We start from the raw sequence: 25,035 nt of genomic DNA, 5'->3' as shown, positions 1-25,035 counted from the left end.
AGACTGAAAACATAATAATCAAAAGATAATGGTTTTAATTAATCTTGGGCCTAAATGAAATTAAAAGTAAAATCAAACAAACATATTTTATTGGATTTCTTAGACTTTAAAAACATTGTACTATATATAACTTTATTGATTAAAAAATACTAGCAGCATTTCTTTAAACAAAGTTAAAATATTATTAGAACCCTTTTTTAAAAATGGGAAAAAAATCTGAGATTCATATATATTTGTTGCAAAAATGAGATTCATTTTTATTTAACAAAGCTTGTATTATTTTTATTTATTTATTCATCACATTTACAAATGAATGATGCTGGCTAAAAGTATGAAGACTACATTCCTTTAGCATACTTTTTGGAGACTGAGTGACACCTGGAACTGGATTTGATTTGTTAATCAAATAAATGATTTGATTTGTTAATTTGATTTTATTTTGATCTGCTGTTATTGTACTGCTTTGACTTTATTTTGCTGTATACCACCAGGAGGTTATTACAGTTTAGCAGCATGTAAATCTTACTCTTTGGCAAGATGGGTGGCCAATAATACTGCAGAAATTTTAACAATCACACACATGCTAGTTTACTATCATGCTATCACAATATGGGAATCAATCCTCAGTAATAATCAGCGTAGCTTTTAAACAATCCCACTGATGAGGCTGCTGAATAAGCCTGTACAGGTCTGCTTGTTGAACCTGACTTCTTAATCATGCATGTTATACCTGCCTCCATAGATGCCTTTAAAAAAAGAAAAAAAGAAATCCTTCAATTTACTCTCTCCCTCATTGATAATGAGAGAAGTGAGAGAACATTGAGAGAAGTGATGCAAAATAGATAACTGTATTTTTCTTAAATACGAAGACGCTATTTGAATGAAGTAGGACAACAGTTTTAGAATATATCTTCATTACTTACCAGAGGTTGATGACAGAATGTTAACTATTGCCACTTGAGTGTCTGAAAGTGCTTCTTGATAAGAGAAATTTGCCAAGAACCACTAGAATATGAAACAGTAGATATTAGCATAACATTCAATTTCTTGTTTGTAACAACTGCTTTGAAAGTCAGAAAAAAGTGTTGTAAACCATTAAAAATATTTAAATAATCTATATTTAGAGCATAACAAGAGCATACACACAATAAAATTGGCCTGTATTAAGAAAAAGGAGAAGCTGATTTTACTGTAAACTACTGTTCTGATCCCAGAAAGAAATCCTAAAGAAAGGTTAACTCTACCTAGTCTGATAGGACTTCTTCCTATTCTAAGAAGAAAACCCTCTTTCAGTCACTTTAGAGCAGGGGTGTCAAACTTGTGGCGTCACAGCAGCATCATGTGACATATTGTGATTTTTCCCCCACCTCTTCGCTAAACCGGACATGGGTGTGGCCAGTGTGTGACGCATCTGGCCCATTGGCCGCAAGTTTGACAGCTCCGCTTTAGAGCATTGGCTTCAACTGTTTATAATAAACCTTTTTTTACTACATAATTCCTGCATTGGCACATGTGTTTGCAACTGACAATAGGGATATAGAAATGTAGGAAAGGACATTATCCATCAATTATCACATCCTGATAATAAACAGTACACTGAAGATCTGACATTTAGCTGCTTGCACTGATTCCTGTCCCTGATTGCAAAGTGGGACAGCTAAATCCATCTTTTAGGGTTCCGAAGAATAATTTGCTATTAAGCTCCACAACACTTCCAGTCACCAAAAACGGGGTGGAGAGCAAAAGGATATACTGCAGCAGTATTCTTAGGAAGGGACAGTAAAAATTAAAGCACTTTCTATAGAGCCATGTGACCAAAAGTAGCATCTGCTGAGGCAAACTGGTCTATCTGGTAATGTCTAATGAATGTAGACAATTTCATACATGTGGTTTGCTTACAGATGTTTATTAGCAGGAGTATTTTGATGGTATAGCTGCAATGCTAGAAGGAAGCTGTTTCTTGCTGGCAGAATATTTCAACATAATGCATTCAACTAACCCCTTCAGTTGACAGTGAATTGTGTAATTCTCACATTATCTGTTTTGTGAGAAAATAAAAGATTATTGGCCTCCTGAACCCCAAGGGAGCATTTAAAATATATTATTAGCACTCTTGGCTGATACAGTGCTATCAAGTTGGTGTCAATTCATAGTGATTATACAGGTAAGTTTTCTCCAAGAAGAACTGTTCCCAGCTTTTGGGACTCACAATGGTGTACACAATGTTGTCATAATCAACTCCATCCACTTTGCTGCTGTGATCCTCTTGTCCTCTTTTCTTCCATTTTCCCTAGCATTATACACTTATCAAATGAAACAATGACAATTCCCATCAATATCCCAATAGAGTATAAACACAGGGTAGGCTTGCATCTCTGAAGAAGTGGGGTATTTGAATGTGACAAGATAGAGATGCATTTGTTGATCAGAGGCAAATGTTTATCTACACAACACATTTGTACCCTTCTGCTATAAACTCCAGAATCTCATCATTCAAAAATGCACCAAATCACTTTGTAGATGTAGATAGAGCGTGGGCATGTGATTATTAAGATAGATTCCACTGCCAAACCTGAAAAGCTGGAGCTCAGATCTTCCCACTCAATTTCTAGGTATAAATCCAGATAATGAATTGGGACTTGACACATTTGGTGTCCTTTGTTATTTCTAGGAAAAAATCTGGCATCCATATACGCAGTCCTTTGCTTTGTTTTAATGTTTTGCACTTTCTGTGTTCTGTAGAATCCATGAGTACTTCATTTTCCTCTTCTTGGGAAAAGAATAATTCCACAGCCTTGTGGAATTCAGCTTGCCAGACCTCTCTTTCTTTCAGCTGGAACCATGAAAATCACTCATGGGAATGTTGGTATTGGCCACTTCTGCATGGGTATATTGGACCCAACAGAAATCTGTCTTCAGGGTCCTAATCATTAATGACCCTAAAAACTGGTTTGTTTCTCCTTTGATCTATCAGGGTTCACTTCTTATTCCTCTGACACACTTTCTAAAGATTCTTAATTCTTCTGTCATTATCCTAACAATGTTACAACTCATGTGGTTCTACTGCTGCAGCCAGCTTTTTTTGGTGTTATGAAGCTTCTAGCTGTCATGTAGGTCACTGCTGCTGGCATTTAGTCCAGGTCCAACTACCAAAAGATCATCTCTGTAAGCATCTCCTGGTGACATCTTAAATTGATGCTGCCCAATTCCTTGTTTGATGGATGGATGGAAGAGGGTCACTGCAATTGGGGTTATCTGCTTCTTCAGGCTCTGTTCCTTAATTCTGTTCACAGTGCTGCAGGAGTTGGAGAAGGACTGTCTGCTCCTTGAATAACTTTTGATTTGTTTCATTTTCCTAAGTATTCAATGCCCTACTGTTGTTTAAGGAACATGGAGAGATTTTTCACATCACCCCACAGCTCTGTATTTTCCTGAATGCCATCACTACTGGTATGCTTCCTGCACCTAGCTAGCAGACCAGTTGGGTACCTGCATGATTATACAGCCATGCATTCAGTAGCAGTGGTCCTCACCACTTCTTATTGCAGTTTCAAATATTTTTTCTCCTTCCTTCCTCCTCCCTCCCTCTCATACAGATTGAACCTGAGAAGAAAAGCCATTTGCTTCTTCTAGGCATTTGCTAGAAAAATCGATGAGGAATAATGGAAAAGTAGACAAATGAAAGAGGGTTCTTTCTTTCTTTTTTTAATCTAGAAGAGGTAGAACAAAACCTTTTTGATCAACTTCTCCTTCAATGACTTAAAAGGAAAAGATTAGGCAATTATAACACAAACAGAAATATCAGGCTGAGGTTCCCTGTCATGAGTATATCTATTGACACCAGTCTTGGAAGTTCTAGTCTCTCTTTCCTTTTGTAACTTTCTTTCAAATACATTTCTTAAAAATAATAATAATAGGAAACTAGTACACGATGAGCAAAACACCAGCCTCCATTATTATGTCCATCTGCATTTATGCTTATTAGCCTTAAAAGGTCTGAAAGAAAATAGTCATCCTTTGAAAATAGTAATGAGGAGCTTCCCCCCCCCCCCATTGCTTTATTTGTTAGTATGCTGATCTGCTTACAAAAAAATGACAAAGGGAAGGAGAAGTAGCAATAAAAGAGAATATATGTAGCTCAGGAAGTAATTCTGAGCTGAGGATTCCTTGGTGCTCAGTTTGGTTGTTTGCTTGCTGATGTTTCATTATCCAACTCGGTAACATCATCAATGCTAGTAAGTGTGGGCTTGCTCCCTCCATATGTCTGTCTGTCTGTCTGTCCGTCCGTCCGTTCATCTATCTATCATAGCTTATATACTATATAGTAAATATTGTTTATATATAGTTTATGCTGTTTTTATACAGTAACTAAAGCCCCCCAAAATCATCTTATATAAGCCAAAAGACCCATGGCTCAAGAAGTTAAAGCCAGGACTCATCTACAACATACAGTAACAGTCACTATGTAGAATAGTCAGGCAGAAATCTATCCGAACACATTGATGAATACCAACTAGCAGCCAGAAGATAAGATGAAAACTTCTTAATCTCAGAACCCATGGACAGATCCAACTACAGTTTCAACTTGGAAACTGTGAGCACCCTAGACCAACATAAATCCAAAAATATTATAAAATTCCTGGAAACTTGGCATCAAATAAATCAACTCACAATAGACACATAGAAATAAACTGTGTTTACACATTATTCAAGAGAGAATAAAAAAGATAAGAAGGAACCTCTCCAGCAGCCAAGGAGAGATTAAATCATACAAACAATCATGCAGAAAACAATACTCTAGTGAAGGAAACACCAAGAAGAAAACAACACCCCCACCAACATTGACAGGGCAAGCTACTGTATATAGGGAGCAAACCAGGGGTGGGTTGCTGCCCGTATTACTGCCAGTTCGCTGTGCGTGCATGTATGCGCAGTTGCCTATAAATTGTTCTGCACATGCACAGAATATTAAAAAAGGCCTAAAAAGCATGCCACAATGGAATGGGTGACTGGGGAACCGGTTCAGGGGTGTGGCCAGCCTGCCATCCCTACCGGGAAATTGGTGACCCAGTCGCAATTTCCACCACTGGTTCATCTGAACCAGTGCGAACCAGTAGCAACCCACCTTTGGAGGAAACCCCATACTGATTAGCACCAATGATGTCACTAGTCTGCAAGCAAACAACCAAACTCAGAGAACATTAAGGAAAGGTAATATCTAGGAAGCACAGTGGCTAGAAGGGGGTTGGCAGGTAGCTATATTCTTTTTTTCCCCATTGGTGAATGGGGAAAAAATTACTCCTGCTTCCAGATAGTTTATGAAAATGCTAACAGTATGTATATATAGGGAGGCGAATGCCTGCTGCAAAATAATAGTAATTGTAAATATACATCTAGATTAGACAGATATTTTGCTATTTTTCTGTGATTTGCCCTGAATCACAGCAATCATAAACTGACTGGAACATGAAAATGCCAACTTTCAAATCAGAGAAAGTTAATTATATATTCATATAACTGTTCACCTAAAGTCCAATTAATGGAATTCAAACCTTTATAACAAATACCATATTTCCCCAAAAATAAGACGGGGTCTTATTTTCTTTTGACCTTCGAAATAAACACTTGACCTTATTTTGGGGGGAGGTCTTATTATTTTTGAAGTGCAGGAGGCGGCATGCATAGTCACTTCATGGCTGCTGCTGTGTTGCAATATTTTGGGGAAGGGCTTATTTTCAGGGGAGGACTTATTTTAGCGTATGCGCTCAAAAGCCCAATTGGGCTTATTATCTGGGGAGGTCTTATTTTTGAGGAAACAGGGTAGGACAAGTTAATCATCGCTAATTTAACAGAAATTAACTTTTTTCCTGGATTAAAGGCATTAAAAGAGGAAATGTAACTGTTAGAAAGCTTAATTTCTCAAGAACTTGGGGGGGGGGGGAACCATGTGTTCCTTTTTCCAAACTGCTGAATACGTTTTCTGACATCAGAGTGAATTTACAGGCAACTTAAATTTGCATATATATATCTCAATGCTAGAATATAATTATATTTTGTGATGACTGAAATTAATGGAATGCGTACATATCAATACCAAATATATTCTAAGATCTAAAAATGTACTACTACCTGACTCAAAACACCATGTGAGTATTAATGAATCTAGATCAGTTCTGGAAAATTAATCATGGAATTTTGTCACTTTCACACTAGTGGAGGCAAGGAAAATATAATTCCAAGTTTTGATGTCTGATGGATGATAGAAAATTTGAAGCAACAGAATTACAAGTGAATAAAAAACAACAAATTAGTTAAGGTGTTTTGTTTGTTTGTTTGGGGAATTACTGCAAGAGGCAGGAAACCATAATATACATATATCTTTTATCACGATGAATATAAGCTTTTGCTCATTAAAACTGTCAGTTCCATTAAATTGGAACTTTAACCAATTAAGGGATAAGCCAAAATTATGCAGTTCCCTAAATGGTATGAACAAGGTTAAACAGTTGATACCCCAAATGATTTGTCTTCTATTAATATACCAGAGTTAAAAGACTCAATTTATACTCTGCAACAATTAAAAACAGATGACGTACCACAAAGCAAAAGAAAAAGCTGATTTTGGCTACTTGGAGTGCAGTAAGCTTCCCTACAGCTTTTAATATTGAATCCTGCTCTTTAACTGTTGGGTAAGACATACGAGACAGCTTTGCTTCCAGTGCATGACTTGCTGGGAGTTGTCGAATCTCCATAATGTTACTGAATCTTACACGAGGTTTTTTGGGAGCTTTAGGTGGGGAAAAAAATGGTGTGTATTAGACTGGAACAGAAAAACAATCAACAAGATAAGGTTTCTCCCCATGTTTGAACAGTTTATATCAGCAGCATGAATTAGCTTGTATACAGAAAAGATAAGCTGGAACTGCACATTTTACTCTAAGAGGTTTTGATTTGTACTGATTGCATTTATTTAAAGAAAAAGACAGAATTTCTTAATTTTTAGAGTAACTGATTTGCTTTCTACCAGGAATGTATTTTTCATGAATTTGGTCTTTAAAACCTGATTCATGCATTTAACATTACACTTTTGATTTTAAGTATGGCATGACTTTTACTCCATCTTGTGGTTAATTCAACCAAAGGCTAACTAAGTGTACCAAAATGAAAAATGCTGTTTCTAGTTCTAGATTCTTGTTTTCTAAAGAAATAGGAGTAGAACAACAAAACATCTTTTAGCTTCATCTATATATTCAAATTTAATTCCTCTAAGACAGATAAATAAAAATAAACACTAAAGGTGTCTAATCCATATTGCAAATGTAAAAAAATTTCAGTTTACATTTACAAAATATATATAGGGACACAAAATAGTTAACTAAAAAGCAAAAGCTATTAACTATGGATTTTCATACTGTACTTCCATTATTTCATGGGGATACAGTGGGTGATATAAAAATATGTTTTTAAAATTCTGAAATATGTACTTACTTTTTTCAGCATCACTGTTAATGCTGCTACTTTTTTCACTTGGCAAATCATGAAACTTTACAGGAACATACAAAGGTTCACTCTGAAATGCAACGTAACCAATTCCCAGTCATGTAACACAGTTATCAAAACAAAATCAAGAGCTTTGGGCAATGTGATGAACAAAAAGGTACTCAACACTCTATAGAACTAAATAGAATTAAAATCCCACTGCTTAGATCAGCTGTTTATTTGGCATACCCAGAATTTCAAGCACAACCTTCTCATTTCTATAGGAGGCCCTCCACCAAGTAGAAAATATAACCCTCATGATCTTCATGTAAATTGATGGACTTCCCTACATGCACAGATCCATTTTATGACCGAGCAAACTGACTATCCCAATTCTGAAAAGCATGTATCTTTTTAGAAATAAAGAAATTTATTTTGGTACAATAACATCAAATTGGTCCTTAATTACAATTCTTACAATTGGGGTATTTTAATGCTAATTTTAACTGTCTATATGATGTAATTTGTTACCTCCTCCGTGTCCGTGTCCGTGTATGTGTATATGTGTTTGGTATGTATGTATGTCTATTTGTTTTTATACATTTTCTATGTTTTATATGCTCCATTGTACGCCGCCCCGAGTCCTACTTGGAAAGGGAGCGGCTAATAAATTCAATTTATTATTATTATTATTATAAAGACACTTGTATTCACATGTGCGCAGGCCAGTTAACATTCAAAGTGACCCGCAGATTTAAATTGGTTTTGCATCCCTGCAAACATAGTCCCTTTCTGGATTTTCAGACATAGTTCAATGAGAATGCAATAATTAGCAAGGATTTCAGTGCAAGATAATCCTAAAACAAACTATCAGAAAAGAAAGCAAAACCTTCCCTGTTGAATTAATTTTCACTTAGATGGTTTGATGGTGTTGGTTGAGAGAGGTACAGCTAACCATATAAAAACTTCTTTTTGCATTATAAGATGGTATTTTGGCCCATCACATGTTTTCTACCATTCAATGAAGGCCCTGTAGTCTTCCCACAAGGTTTTTCAGAAGTGATTTGTCATTGCCTCCTTCCTAGAGCTCTGATGAAGTGACTGGCCCAAGGTCATCCAGCTGCCTTTGTGCCCCAGGTGGAACTAGAACTCAGAAAGTCCCGGTTTCTATCCTGATGTCTTAACCACTACACAATAACCAAAATAGCTTTATGCAAACAAGTGACTGAAGTAATCTTGAACTATAAGACTTATTTCCCAAAGCCAAATATAAAATGCGTTTGCAAATCAGAAATATTTGTTACTATGGTTCTCTTTATCATGTTTAATCACCTTTTGTTAAAAACTGCAAGGTATCTTTTTCTGATCTATTTTTATTTTAAAGAGAAATTTAAAAAAGAGAAATGAATAAATATTGCCATATGGCAATACAATTCTTAAATGAGAAAACTTACCAAAGAACTATTCACAGTATTGTCAGTTGTACAAGTGGCAAAATAACTTTCAGCATCTGCAAACTAAGCAGAAATTTGACACCTCAGATTCTATTAATATATATCTAGTGCTTTGATTTTAAAAAGTACGTTTAAGTCAGAGAATATTATCATCATCAATATCTTTGACTGAGATACAGATTGAGGAAAAATGGCCCACTGACAGCCACATTCCAATTCTTCCTCCTTCTTGCTCCTGAACTGGTATCAGTTTCAAAGCCAAGATTTGCCATTGCTTAAAAACTATTCCCAGAGAATAATAAGAGATGATAAACAGTGTCGCTACAATAAAACCAAATGTGATCAGGGGCATATGGCAAGTTGACTATAAAATAAATCAGTATTTTGATGTTTTTCTCAATTATCCAGCTTGTTAGCAGTAAGATGAACACTAGTCTAGAAGTCAGCCAAAAATAAACGAACAAAAAGCAGACTATGATGTAATCCTCTTAACACATTTTATTAAAAAGTTTAACATTTTTTTCTTTCATAATAAGAAATTATCTACCCTGTTCCCCTGAAAATAATACCTCCTCGGATAATAAATCTAATCGGGCTTTTGAGTGCATGTGCTAAAATAATTCTTCCCCGAAAATAAGCCGTCCCTGAAAATATTGCAACACTGCAGCAGCCACAAGGTGACCACACTCGCCGCCTCCTGCACCTCAAAAATAATAAGACCTTCCCGAAAATAAGGCCAAGCACTTATTTCAGGGGTCAAAAGAAAATAAAACCCTGTCTTATTTTCAGGGAAACACAGTAAATAGTTTTCGACTATCAGCATTTACAAGCATCTGAATTCCCCAGATCTAGTTTGCAACTTCCATTAGCAATAATCACTGTCTATGCCATTTGGGAATTATGATCATTGTTGTCCATTCTCCAGATAGAAACCTAAGTTAAAATTGCTAATCTAAGCACTCAACCTTCTGTAATATCATTTGCAAGTAATCCCAGATCTCAAAAGGGGTATTTGGGAACTATAAACAAGAGCTGAGGAGTCATTCTTAAATCACTGTTAAGCTATAAACTACTCTATTATTTAGGTTGTGTTATGTTTGGATTCCAATCTTAAAACAACAACAACGATGAAGCATCTATTTAGGGCATCTATATTTTTTCCCCAGTCTCTGCAAAGGGCACGTTTGTGATCCCAACAAAAGTCATGACTGCTTTATAGAGATAGAGGCAAAGGCCCATGCATGCTCCAAAGTACCACTAAGAACCAATTTTGGATATCCTTCCTACTTATCTCCAGCTATTTGGCTACCAGGACACTTCATGGCAAATGATAATCTGAATAAAATACTCTTTTATTTAAGATACAAAATAGAGAAACTAAAGAGAAAGTGAAATTTTGAATAAAATTCTATGTAATACATAGAAATCTACCTAGTCTTCTAATTGAGTTCATGAGCTAATAATTAATCTACCAGCCTAGAAGCCCGGAGATGGTGAGTTCTAGTCCCATTTTAGGCATGAAAACCTACTGGGTGACTGTGGGCCAGTCACTCTCTCTCAACCCACCTGTTACAGTTGTTATTGTGGAGAAAATAGAAAGTGTGTGTGTTCACCACCTTAACATATTTACAAAAATAATAAAGGTGGAATATAAACAGATGAATATAGTTATAGAGCTCTTTGTTTCATAGATAAACAAGATTTGTCAATAATCTAATGTATTTTCTAGCTGTGAGAGTTCAGAGGAAAACAACTGAATGAATTAGTCAGTTCTCGTTTTCTCATGGCACATTGTGAATAGCACAATGTCTGGGTTTACTGCATTTTATCAATAGGAAAACTACAGAAATCTTAATAAAGAAATCAGCTTTGATAACATAGTATTTCTTAAAACAACATTTAGTGTGATATCTTTGTAAATAACTAATAACACTTCAGCTAGAGGCAGAATATCACAAACAATATAAACCACAGGCTAACTTTCAAGGACAGAGAGCTTGATTTTCATATCAGTTCCCCAAAGTAACATTACTGCTATTTTTCATTTATGTAAAGATTCACTTTGAAATGCTAGACGTATGGAAACATTGCTGTACACTCTGAACATTTGGAAATGATCTTATATTAGTTTATGTGGACTTTTGTCTCTATTTTACACTTTGTTCTTGTGTATAAAAAAGCCACAGTACTGATAAAAATCAATAAACAGAACAATACTTACAAATGCTGCATGTCTTCCACGAAACCCACGCGTACACTGTTGCCTCCATGGTTTCCAGATGATGAATCCCAAGAGGTAAAGAACAAACATGGATGTTTTCGCAAATGTACTGAAGAATGGTTTTTTATACATAGTAAAAACATACTGCAGAAAAAAGGGGGAAAAAGCCATCACTTATAAATACATTAAGCTACATGGACCTTCAAACATGGAAATGTGATTTAAGAAATACAGCATTCCTGGATTCGTATTCAATCTCAGTCAAGACCAGGATGTGTATTAATTACTGTTCTCCATACCATAAATTATTAGCATATTTCTGGGCTAGGAAAAATAGATGTACTGATTTATTAAAGATTTTAACATATAATGGTCTGCATTTTTGCTACTTGCAAATCCTTTGCAAGGTTATCTGTTGCAGCTGAAATTCCAAGAGAGTGGACAAGCCTGATGGATCACATTTAAGGATAGTCTCTTGAGACACCAAATTCCTAGGAGATGGATTTGAGAAGAAATGATTGTGGATAACTTGCTTATCTACGTGGTCGCTCAGAGTTGACAATGACTTGATGGTAGATAATCAATCAATCAATCAATCAATCAATCGGTAAACAGGAAAAAATTGCATCTAGCTATCAAAATGTGATATATCTATGTAGTCCTCAACTTCCAACCACAATTGAGCCCAACATTTCTGTTGCAAGGCAGCTCTTAAATGAGTTTTGGCCCATTTTATCACCTTTGTTGGGACTGTTAAGTGAATCACTGCAGTTGTTAAGTGAATCTGGCTTTCCCATTGATTTGCTTGGCAGAAAGACACAAAAGGTGATCAGATGACCCTAGGACACTGCAACTGTCATAAATATAAGCCAACTGCCACACATCTGTATTTTGATCACGTGACATACGGATACTGCAATGGTCATAATTCAATTTTATCAGTGCAGCTATAATTTCGAACGGTCACTACATGAATGATTGTAAGTCAAGGACTTCTAGTATGCACTTGGAATATTTTCCTCATCTTAGAAGGAGTAAACTTAGCTCTTTTGGGGGGGACGGGGACAGGAAGAATTTACAAAACTTACCACCATGGTGTGAAGCACTAGCATGAAAATTACAAAAATATTCTACAAAATGTAACTGGTGCATGATATTTGTCATATATGTGCATGCTTCAATAAGTTGAAATATTTCAGTGGGGTGTATTTGATTTTTCACATGACTAAGTCTAGTTCTAAAACCTTACTAATCCTTTAATTAGTTTAGCAAACTTTTTTGAGTAATTAGTTTAGTAAACAATGAGATGGGCGGTATACCATGTTGTCATAAATACTACTAGTTTCACTTGGGCTAACAAAAAAATTAATATCACAATATTGTTGCGTTATAGCATGATACTTACCGATGTGAGTTCAGAAGAGGCAACCCATATGACATCCACCAGAAGAAGAATGACAATGCCAAGAGCCATTCGCCTACGCTGAGTCAGAGAACTGCTTTGCGGGTTCATCCGATTCATGATAAAAATCCAAACCATTTGTAACTTGTCAAACAACAGCAGTGACAATGGGTTTTTTAAATGAATTGAAACAGGCTTTATCCTCCAGGAACTGGGCGGGACACTCATTCAAATATTAAAGTACAGCAAAAATGTGAACCAATGATCAATCTGCATGGTATGAAAGAAAATTGGACACAACTTATCTTATTCCATAAGCAGAATATTAAAATTCCTCCCCCCCCCCCCGGCCACCCAACTACTATCTATACTGGCAGAGAAATGTCCGAAATATTGTTTTGTACTGACATTGCTACCATCAGCATCCAATGTTATTTTCCTGCCTGCTCTGTTACAGGCAATCCATTTTGGTGGCCCTGATCTCTCTGAACATTGGTAGTACTGTATAAAGATAATGTTTCGTCTGCTAGTATGAGCTAGGAAAAGAGGGCTGCCCAAGGGAGAGGAGGAGGAGAGGAAGGAGTTGGGTGAGAAGAGACTATATCTGGATGTTTAGTTGTCAGGATTTCTCTGCCATGCAAGGCATGTGAAAAACAATAAATAAGTAACGTATTTCTACTAGGCAAAGGAAGTAATGAGAAAGAAAAGCAATGAGCAAACAACAAAAGGAAATAAAAATCTCTTCGCTCAATAAGAAGAGAGGAAAAGATTAAAATGATTTGGGCAGCTCCTATTGGTAGGGGTTTCTTAGATTATTGTAGATATGATCATGAAAACATATTAGATTCCAATCCAGTAATAAAGCCAATTATTGCATTTTGGTTAATGAAAAAAACCTATCCAGCTATGTAGCCTGAGTGAAATGGTTGTTTTGCAGATGTTTTACAAGCTTCTCTATTGTGTAATAAAAAAAAAAGTTAGCTAATATTTAAGGGTGCATTGTGATATTTGTTTTTCATTTCACACTCAGTAAAAATATAAGTGCCACTGTATTAACATATTTCAATGCTTCAGACCTTAGGTTAATAAGTAGTCTTCATGGGGTTATTATGAGGTGGCCTTTGAGATAGTCTGAATTTGAGACCTTTGGATTAAACCATGGATAAATGAGGTAAAATCTGATTTCTTTATAACGCCCCCTCCCGCTGCCCACACTTTACAAAAGATGAAACTGATAGAAAGCACTACTAAAATGCAAATTGTTGCTTTAAAAACAGTATAAACCTATTTCCTTTATGTCTGGCAAGTGTCTTATCATGATAAGCTTTAATTTGTTCCTCTTCATTCATATAAAACTAGAACTGAGACCAGTAGTGGCTTGATGATTCAAATATGAAAGGAAAAGTGAAATCAGAATGCCATCTGCATGTTGATGGCACCAATATCTCTGGATATAACAAACATTATTTGATGCTTCGTCAGAACAGAATACAAATACAAGCAATTGTGAGCCTCACATTTAAGTCTGGGAGACTGAAACACCCTTGCAGTGTTCAGGCTTGCAACCCAAATACATTTGTCTTTTTAAGTAGCTGACATGCAAATTAAATAGGAATAGTGGAAATGTGAAGTATAAAAGGCCTAAACAGATTATCCTGAATTTAATTGGGAAAAGGTTAAATACCACACTACTTATGTCCAGATTAAAATTGGAGCACAGAAAATGAAAGAAATACACTGCGTGCATATTTTGAACTGCATCTATTTTCATCTAAACTCAATATTTTTTTACTTTTACTTTATCCCAGGGGTCTCTAAACTTGGCTACTATTAGACTTGTGGACTTCAACTCTCAGAAAACCCCACAGCCAGTATGACTGGCTGAGGAATTCTTGGAATTGAAGTCCACAAGTCTTAAAAGTTGCCAAATTTGGAGAGTCCTGCTTTATTCTTGTATGCCTTGTATTTTGGATAAACAAACTGTAGAATGCCAATTATTTCCCATGGTTATTTTCATACCTGTTCTCTAACCTTTTAAGAATAAGATAATGACTGGACTTCAATGAGTTTCATGGCATCATGTAAAGATGAAGAGTCTCTCCTAAAAATAAATAAATAATTAATTAATTAAAGGCATCAACTGCCTACAGGATAATAGGCTTTTCCAACTCTCCATCAGATCTTAACCTGCCATTTCACCACTTTTGCAATCCAAGAGTCCCATTTGGAAAACACAGACGTGATATGCACAATGCATATGCATACATAGGGTGTGTGGGTGTAATTGACAAAAAGTGTGTTGTGACATCTTGATGCAATTCTGTCAGTTATGTATTTGCATGCAATGTTGTGATACAGGAAGGGAAGAGATTGTGCTATAAAGGTTTCTTTATTTTTGCAAACTGTAGCTAGCTGTGGATGCCTATAGTTATGTACAATAGTAATATGATAACAGCCTCATCCCCAGCTGAATTTAGGTGTTAATCAAAAACTACAGTTTGGATAAAGCTGCAGAATAAATATCAACATTAAATATGTGATTTCAGACAGAAATATACTGCAATAGAGTATCAACTACAGACACCCGATATGTAGTAGAGTTATTAGAAGGCATACAATCAATTCCCCCACCCCATTTTTCCTCAGAAGCATGCCAAAAATGAACACGCTTTCCATGGAAACAAGCCAAATCTAGAAGATTAAACTCATAGGTAAAACAAAAATATCATGGCAGAAGTCAAGCTCTTAAAATTATTTCATTAATAAACTATCCTTAATGAATTGTGTATAAAGCAGTATCCTGCATTAGTGCAACCAAGCAAAAAGATATAAGCTAAGTTTATTCAATTATACTCTGTTGTAATTTGATTATTCTCAGCAGTTGGAAGTCTACATATAATATAATTACAATTAAAATATTTTTCACCTCCCAGAAGTGTGACACCTCTGTATAAGTTCCATATAAGCATGACAATACAATTCTGGCTACAGCAGGTAATCCTGCATGTATTTCAAAGCCCAGCTGTGAAAGATTTTTTAAGTCAATAAAAGCAATGTAAATTTTAGTTGGAAACCAATCAACAACCAGTACAGGACTCACAGAATTAATAATTCATTCCCCAATAATTGAAGCCAGTAAATATGAAGGCAGGCTGGCACATTCTGGACCTATTGCGGTTTTCAAGAAGTCTTTAAACACATTGCAATAGTCTAGTGCATTAATTACTATATCCAGGTCCTCTTGTACCAATTGGTAGACTAGTCAAAGACAGGCAAAAGCTCTTCAAGAGTGGAACCACTGCAAAACAGAACTGTCAAAACTAAGTCCCATAAGTACAGTAAGATATCGTAGATGATGGTATCAAAACCACGTAGAAATTCAAAAGTATGAGGAAGAGTTCACTACTTGTATCCAGATCTTGACTCACATCATCATGAAAGAAACTAATGCTATTATTGTCCCATGCCCAGGCAAGAAACTCAAATGAAAAGGGTCCAGATAATCAATTTCTTCTGCCATCACTGTCTCAGCAATTTTCTCTCAAAGGAAGGCTGGATACGTGACAGTTGTTACCTTGACAATCACCAGGTCCAGGTGGTTACCTCTGCATCCAAAGTACTTTTAACATGATCCTCATTATATTTTTCCAAATATGGTGGCTCTACATTCTGATAAACATAGTGGGTTTGTTTTCAGGCCATAAGCATGGCATATCAAAAAACACAAACTTCTAGAGACCTCCAAAAGCAATTACTAAATTGTCATTTCTGATGTGACACAAAGATAAAATTATTAAATATATGATGGACAGTCATCTTTCTTTTGTTCCTTTCTTTTCAACTACTTTTAGACTGTTGACACTAGCATGCCAACTGTGATTCTTAGTTCAAAAAAAAAAAGATGTGTTACGTGCCATATATGGACATTATTTTATTAGTTGTACAAATAATACCCTTTAGACTACATAGGAAGGAGAAGTTCTAAGCTTGCTAGAATTAGAAGCATTGCTTTCAGTGATGGTTTTATTTTTATCAGAGCCCAAAAATTATATCTGCAAGAAAAATACTATTTTCTTAGTCCCTAGAAGTGTAAAGAGAATAAAGGATCTTCTTCCTCTTGTCATCCCTTATTCTGCTATAAAATATATTACTCAGTATCATTAACGTTTGCATTCATCACTATCATATCACATAAATGTAAAGATCTGTGAATCAATACTATAATTCTTTTTTAAAAATTATGTAGATGTCTATTTATTTTCCTCATACTAGTTGCACAAAATGCTTTTTTAGAGATGGAATTAAGGTCCTGAAAAGTTGAGTTTGTATGGCAGAATTTAATGAAACATGCAAAACAGGACTAACTGGCTATGTGTGTTTTCTAAAGAATTATCACCCTGCCCAAATAAATCAGTTGGTCCAGTTTCAGTAAGAACATCAACCTAAATGATTTCTTGCTGTCAAAAAAATGTACATTATAAGTAACTGATGAACATTTGTAACGCTCAAGTAAAATAGGAAGAATTAATAGTTATTTGGATGAAGAGAGAAATTAATTACTATATGCTCTTTTTTTAACTATAGTTTTACAATGTAATTATTCAAGAAATATTAATACATGATAAAATCAGATTTATATTTCTTTTGTTATTTATATTAATTATATATGGTATGACAGGTTTCCTTACCTTCTAGAGTTTTGTAAGTATGACATAGACATATCCCATGGAACATTTTTTTATCTATATTCTTGAGCATTTTCTGCAAAAATTCAAGAAGAAATAAGTCCTTAGCATTTTCAATCATTTATCAATGGTCATTGTTCTGTTTTTTATTGCAATGTATTAGACAGAGTAGATAAATTCTAGATAGATAGATACATATCAATAGATGACTTTCATATACTTATTCAAACGTACAAATATATTTCAGTTGATGAAACTTCCATTTTATAGTAAAAATATATTATTCAAACAATATCACTTTAAAATGAAAATCTTCAATTTCTGCAGAAATTTTTCTCTACTTTCTTCAGATTAATGTCATAAATCACACTCACCATAAACTAGGCACTACTAAATACTACTTTTTAACCCTGTACCACATATTCACTTTTACAGAATGTAAATGACACGTTAGATTTTACCAACTAAAGATAGATGTTAATCTCAAATATTGATAGTTGGCCCACAATCTTGTGATTGTGCAGAAATGGATTCAAATTTACCGCCAATCCCTAGTGATTTCACAGAAATGGAATATACACAAGCCACTTCCATAGCAACTGGTCAAAACTTCTGAAGCTTCCTGCATATGGTACATTTAAAGAAAACCTTATTAATGTATATTTGGGAAACTAGGCCACTCAATATTGTCTAAAAAAACATTTTTTTTTCTCAAATTATAATTTCTCAAGATTAAATCAAGAATGAAAGCCACTTTATTTTACCTTTTAATGAGAAATCCAAGAAAATAAATTTTGTTCAAAGATAAAAATTTGAAGGATTAACCTGAAGAACTAAGTAATAGGTTTGTATTGTATTGTATAATAGTCAGTGGCAATTCTATATTTTTCCTACTAACATTGGATACAACATTTATAACTGATGACTATCTTTCTAATTAAGAGACATACAGATATAGCACCCACTACTAGAACAAAAATCTTTCATCTGCATTTTATTAAGTTTTTAAAAATTCTCACGAGCTGTAAATCTTGCCATAATTGCTCAGATTAAAAATCAGAAAACACAGCGCGTTGATTAAAAATGTAATGTGTCATTAAAAATCACTAATTCATTCTTACCAAGATATTTTGTTGCCATGGCAGTGACAGGTTTTGCAGAACTGTTTGGTGTAGTTATTTTCAAATATCTATTCTAAAATAAAAAGAAGATAGACTATTATTTCTGAAATTATCAGTACTCAAATTTAACTTCGCATTTTTTAAATTTTTATACCTATTAAATGCCTCAACTATCTTATAGTTGACATTACAATATAGTTAAATAAAATAAGTGTGATGATTTATCACACTTGTGTGTGATGATTTATACTTTACAGTATAAATCATCACACACGTCTATATACACTTGATCAAAGGTAATTCAGAGGATGGTATGTTATGCTAAAGAGCAACAAGTGAGTTTTTACTTACTGCCCAACTTCTAATTATGGTGACGTCTCATTCTCCCAAAGTACAACCTTCATATTCCAGTAGGTAAATATACTACTGTTGATTCAAAAGGTTCACTGTTTTATTTATTCTATTTGAAATAGCTTAGAAGAAGTGAATCAAACCTGATACAACATTTCTACAACCTAACCACCAAACAGGTTTTGCTGCTATCATTATGTTGTTGTGATATACTAATACCTTTTTACAGAGGTATGAAACTATTCAATTATACAGAAGAAAGTAAAATGTTTTATTAGACACCACATGTGACACCCCACAGTATATAGCTTGGAAACTAAGCAATAACTAATGTATGATAGTTAGTACTTAGAAGAATTTGAAAAACATAAGGGGCACACACTAGGCTTAGGAATTGAAAAAATATAACCTAGAATAAGGAAATTGCAAACTACAGCTGCAAAGAAAACTACATGATGGCATCTATACTGTATAATCCACAAAAAAGTCAAGCTTAACTTGAAGAAGACTGGTTTTTATAATTAGAGAGACAGCAGAGGTTACAACTAAAGTTAAAAATTGCAAGTCAATAAACATTCAAACAATTTAATATCCATTGTCTCATTCTGGAATTTAACAAATATGAGATAAAGTTTTGGAAACTAGCTTTGCTTCCAATACCAATAAATAATATATACATTCTGAAGCAGAGAACAATTATAATAGGTATACAGTATGTTTAAATTCCCAGGGAGGGGATTAGACTTTAAGGCTGGATTGTCTGCAATCCAGGTTATTTTTGATACATCAACAGACTTCCAACTTACAAACTGTTTAACAGCTGCAAAAACAAATGCAAGAAAAAAAATCCTTTCCATGACTGAAATTCTTTGTTATTTCCAATTATTTAAATTGTAGTTTTTAACACATCTGGAAGCATAAACTGAGAATAAATTGGCCCAGATCTTGGTGTAATTCTATTAGCCAGGTCAATGTCAGGTGAGAATTCTGGATCCTTAATAAATTTGGACTCTTTATCAGGGTCATACTAACCCAGTCTTTTAGATGCCTTTTGAAGCTTTAATGTGGGAAAAGTTAAGGAAAGCAATTGGTGGATTATCCAGGTAGCTTCCCCGCCCCCCTCTCATCATCACTGAAACATATGAAAATCAATAATTATTTTCCTTATTACATTGTGAAGTAAGGTTGAGTGAATCAGTGAAATGGGGTTGAGTTATAGAGGTTTATCATTTTCAAGCTGCTCAAATGTCAGGTAAATAGACTAGAAGTGCTCTGCATTGGTACCTGTCAGTTGGTTTATTTCTGAATAAAGGTTTAGTGGTCTCCTGGGAGAATGCTAAACTTTTGTTTAAACACATATCTACCACTCTTCTGGAATAGAACTATTATTTTTGTTCAAAAATATTTGGTTTATATTTAATAGAAAGATTCTACAGAACATTAGAATAACTTTCTTCCAATCAGTGGTGGGTTCCTACCGGTTCGGCCAAACTGGTAATGGTATGATGGCTTGGGTCACTGGAACCGGCAGTGACCCAGGCCTGCCACGCCTCTGAACCGGTTCCCCGGTCTCTTCTGCTGTCACCAGCATGTTTCTGTGCATCAGCAGAACAGTTTTCAGTCAACTGCGCATGCGCAGCAAAGCGTGGTGCCCGTGCAAAACACCCTCTCAGCGAACCGGTAGTAAACCAGTTATGAACCCACCACTGACTTCAATCTCTCCCTTGGCTACATCAATCACCTATTTGGTTAAAACGGAGAACAGTCAAACCTCCTGTCAATTCAACCCACATCTCATATATTCCAAACCATTAAAGGAATGGCAATATCAGCAATGAGCAGCTAAGCCCCACAGCACCTGAAAGTACAGGGAGTCCTCACTTAGTGATGGTATTTAGGACCAGCAACTTAGACACAGTCATAGAGTATAAAATCAGGTGACCACACTGACTTCCAGGGGTAGCAGCAGTAATCATTAGGTGAATTCCTTATGGTGCCACAGTCAGGTGATCACCATTTGTGACTTCCTCCAGGCTTCTCTATTGACTTTGCTGGTTGGAACTAGCAGTGAAGGTCGCAAATGGCAATGGCTTGATTGTGAAATGCTGCAACGTAATTGTGAATTGATTGCTAAGTGCCCAAATTGTGAGTACATGAACATGGGGACATTATAATAACTGTAGGTACAAGTAATGGTAGTAAATCCCCTTGTTCAGCACTGTCATAAGTTTTAATAGCCACTGAATGAATGGTCACTGAATGAGGTCTAACTGCATGCAAAATGGCAGTGGACTTGGCCATGTGAAGTTTATATTTTTTGTAGGAGCAGCAGAAAAACTGTGTATACCAATAAAAATCAATTGGCAGAAATAGCATTTTTAAAAGACAGATCTCACACTCTTTTTAAGGACTGTTGAACAAGGGCTTTAAGGAAACAGTTCCTGTGTTCTTGCAGAACATCATATCTATTTTTAGCAAGGAGCCCATTTAACATATAACAAATGCTTTGAAATTGGCATAAGGCATAAGGCATAATGTTGAAGCTAGATGCCTAATCTCTTTTTCAGATGAAGCTAAAATAGCCATTTGAATGCAATATCAAGCTACCAGAGAGAAATGCCCAAAGCAGCTGGGGAAATCCCAGCCCATAACTGTATTATTACCAACACTGTTAGTGAGCTATTGCAGATCATTCATACAACAAGAGTACACAACTGTAATCATAAGAACTATAAGTGCTTCTGCCTCTGGTGATGGGATAAAAGCAACGTGTCCTTTAAAAATGGCTAGCAAAATATTTTCATCCTATAGTCAAGATGCAAGGATGAGTTTTTAGATGTATCAAAGTGTTACCCTCTTTTCCCTTCCTCTTGTGCTTGTCCTAGCCATCCTCATCATGGGTGGGAAGTATTCTCGGGAAAGTTAGGCAAAGAAATTTGGAAGTACATGCCAAGAGTATATATTTCCAGCAGGGTCACCCAAGTATGAGGTTATCCCAGCTGCCTTGCTAGACCAAATGTGTACCTATATTGGGCAACAATGATAGAGGAAGATGCTGGAGATAGATGATCACTTTAACAGTGGCAAAGACATCAATTCACTCTGCATGGGAAAAGGGAATAGTAAACAATCCCTGTACTTTTAGCAAGAAAACTACATCTTTAGTGGTTTTCTTGCTAAAAGAAAACATAAAATTGATTATATAGTTTTGGATGTTGGGCCCCTCAGGTTAGATGACACGACTGAGGAAGAGCTGAGTTGTAATGGTGTTTATGATGTGTCTAAATTAAAGTCTTTGGGATGTCTATTTCCTGTAGTTGTCATACAGGAAAATACCAAGCTGCAAAGACAGGATTTACACTGGGAACACGAAACATAGGATACATGAACCCAGGAAAATTAAACATAAACTTGAAATAAAACAACTACAGATGGACATCTAAGGAATCAGTGAATCGAGCTAGATTAGGATTGGACAATTTTGCTCAGAAGGTTATACTGTTTTCTGCTTAGGATACGAAACACAAAGAAGGAACGGCAGTGTTTTATAGTTAGGAAGGGTGTAGCAAGAAAAATATTTGGCTACAATGCAATCAATGACTGAATAATATCAGAGTTCATGGACAATATGAATTTCACATGCTAGCAAAATTATGCGTAGGATCATCCAAAACAGATTAGAGCTTTACAGGGAAAAGGAGATGCCAGATGTTCAAGATGGGTTTAGAAAAGGCAGAGAAAAACAAGACATTATTGCTGATGTACCCTGGATAACTCAGAAAGCTAAAAATTACCAAGAAATCACTATATGTTCATTATAGAAAGATGTTAGATGGTGTCAACCATATTAAGCTGTGGAACGTGCTTAGGAAAACAGAAACCTCAGAATAGCTTGTTTTTCTCATGCAAAACCTATCTACTACCGTAACATGGTGAAACAGACTGACTTCAAGTTAGCAAGTGAGAGAAGGCTGCACACTCTTCCCTTGTATATCAACCTATATGCTCAATATATATTAAGGAAAGATGTATTGAAGGAAAATCAGTATGGTTTTAAAACTGAAGGGAAAACATGAATAACCCACGGTTATTCATGTTATACTGTGGTGCAGTATGGTGAAGATACTATTGTACTCAGATAGACAAAAAAAGCAAAGGATCTGCAAACTTTAGTAACAAAGTCAAGGAGCAAAGTGAAAAATGAGATTCAAATTAAACATAAAGAAGATTAAACTAATGACAACAGGTACAACAATAAGCTTTAGGACTATCACTGAAGCTATGGAAATGGGAAATATCTTCTGTCTTTTAGGATTTTTTATCAGCAGTAAAAGAACAAGCAGTCAAGAAATACACCATAGACTAGCATATGGTAGAGTAGTCATGAAGGCTTTGGAAAAGATGTTTGGATGCTATCATATGTCTATACCTACAAAGATCAGAACTGTGTGAGCCAAGGTATTCCCCGTGACACTCTATGGAAGCCAAAGTTGGACTTTGAAAAAGCAGGCTAGAAAATGTATTGATGCTCCTGAAATCTGATATGCTCTGAATACTGTGGGAGGCCAAGAAAACAAGTTTGGAACAGCACAGTGAAGGGTTTTAACGATTGAAGCAGTCTGAACTGGGCCCAGAAGCCCAGTGGCAACCTGTAGAATAATTTCAAAATAAGTATTATCCTAGCATGTCAGAGTAGTCCAGTCTGGAGTCTAAGCAATTGTAGCTTCTCCAAAGGTAGCCCCATAACCAACTGGTGAGAAAGAGATGGATTAACATTCCCAAGACAGCAATAAAAACTGCACCAGCCAGATTTGGGCAAAGGCTTGCCTGATTTCCACTTACTTTCAAAGCAAGAACCAAGATGCCAGACAAACTCCCCAAATTATATCAATCTCCTTACAGTTTTCTATATCACTCTTTTAATATTGAGCGCCCACCCAGATTTTTGTAGCCTTAGATAGGGGAGGCTCTATTCTGAGGAACCAAACTTGCAACATGTGCCCCTTTTTCCTTCAACCAACATTTTGTAAACTACCTTTTCTTACACTGCTTTCACTTTCACTGGTCTATTTAGCAGATTTTGGGTCTGTCATTCTCTCCCCCCTCCCAATAAATAAATAAATAAATAAATAAATAAAAATAATCCAGTTGCCAAAAGTCTGCTGTCCACCTTTGCTTTGACATATTGAACACTAAGAACGAGCTTTGAAACTTCTCCCACCCACACGCTCTTCGCGGCCAAAGAGGAAGTACAGATAGCCTTTTACACACATCCTTAAGCACACACACATGACACGGACACACAAGCGTCAAACCAAGCTAGTTTCTGATTCTTCTGCGGGACGGCTTGAAATTTGCAAGGAAAAAACCAGATCAAGCGCGGTGGGGCATACATTATTGTTTGACAGGAGACGAAGAATAATATTAGGGCGCGATTGGGGAACTGGTGGTGTGTAAAAAAAAAAGTTCGTTTGCTCAGCTCCCTTGAGGTTCCCGCCGCCTTTCCCTAACTTGTTCCCCTTCCACCCTTTTTGCTTGAGCCCGGCTGCCACAGCCGCAGCTCCGAAGCGCTTCGAGACGGGCGGCTTTCCTGCCAAAATCCTGGCGGGAGCTTGACAGGAAAGCAGCGGCTGGAGAGACCTCCAGCGTTCTCCACCCGACGCTCCGGGGACCTCAGCAAAACGCACAGCCCATGTGAGGGTTTGACCCAGCGGAGTACCTCTCCGTCCTGCGCGTCGGCTCCCTGGCTCGCTTGCTCGACCGAAACCCCGCTTCCCAAAGATGGTGGCCAACCCCTCTCCTCTGCCCCGCTCTCGCCGTCCCAGCTGACTCGGCCGAAGACTCGGCTGGTTGCCTGGGCCGAAGTGAATCGACGGCCGAGAGGAGGAGCCACTCGCTCAGGCTGTTCATCGAGTCGCTCGGAGCTCTATTAGCAGCCCTGTATCGGCTTTTCTCCGCCCTCCCCCGCACCCTCACCCCCACCTACCTCAGCCGTCTCTAGGCTCTTGGGTGTGCGCTCATGCTTTGCTCGCTTGCCTCGCCCGTGGAGAGCAATGGATAGGGCGTTGAGGACGGGGAGAGGCGAGGCAAGGCGAGGCTAGTAGGAGTACACGGGAGGGTAGTAAGGAAGTGGGGGTGGGGAGCTGACTTTTGGAGGAATATTTGCATTTTAAAAAAATGAGAATGACGGACGTGGGGGAAAATGAGAGCTACTATGAGAGCTGGCAAAAAAAAGCCAACACAGTCCTAGGATGCATAAACAGGGATAGAAGCAAGATCACGCGAAGTGTTAATACCACTTTACCATGCCTTGGTAAGGCCA

The 25,035-nt window shown here is 36.4% G+C and overlaps 1 protein-coding gene across 3 annotated transcripts in view; it reads right to left on the bottom strand.

The window, feature by feature from the left end:
- Nucleotides 1–24,606, bottom strand: part of SLC35F5 (solute carrier family 35 member F5) — a 34,958-nt gene extending 10,352 nt beyond the window's left edge. The window contains exons 1-10 of one of the 3 annotated variants that reach the window (XM_081939851.1): nt 24,433–24,606; nt 18,363–18,435; nt 17,245–17,317; nt 14,588–14,657; nt 12,560–12,826; nt 11,155–11,298; nt 8,934–8,996; nt 7,489–7,570; nt 6,597–6,787; nt 924–1,005 (exon numbers count right to left, since the gene is read on the bottom strand). In XM_081939851.1, coding sequence (XP_081795977.1) covers nt 924–1,005; nt 6,597–6,787; nt 7,489–7,570; nt 8,934–8,996; nt 11,155–11,298; nt 12,560–12,784 — 787 coding nt within the window. In that variant the 5' untranslated portion in view covers nt 12,785–12,826; nt 14,588–14,657; nt 17,245–17,317; nt 18,363–18,435; nt 24,433–24,606. Of the gene's footprint in view, nt 1–923; nt 1,006–6,596; nt 6,788–7,488; nt 7,571–8,933; nt 8,997–11,154; nt 11,299–12,559; nt 12,827–14,575; nt 14,658–17,244; nt 17,318–18,362; nt 18,436–24,432 lie in introns of all 3 variants that reach the window. The other 2 variants (XM_081939850.1, XM_081939852.1) reach the window with 2 other exon arrangements.
- Nucleotides 24,607–25,035: the final 429 nt, after the last annotated feature.

The sequence above is a fragment of the Natrix helvetica genome, assembly GCF_964273705.1.
Source record: "Natrix helvetica genome assembly, chromosome: 1".
NCBI lineage: Eukaryota > Metazoa > Chordata > Lepidosauria > Squamata > Natricidae > Natrix > Natrix helvetica.
This window is presented reverse-complemented; position numbering and strand designations above follow the sequence as displayed.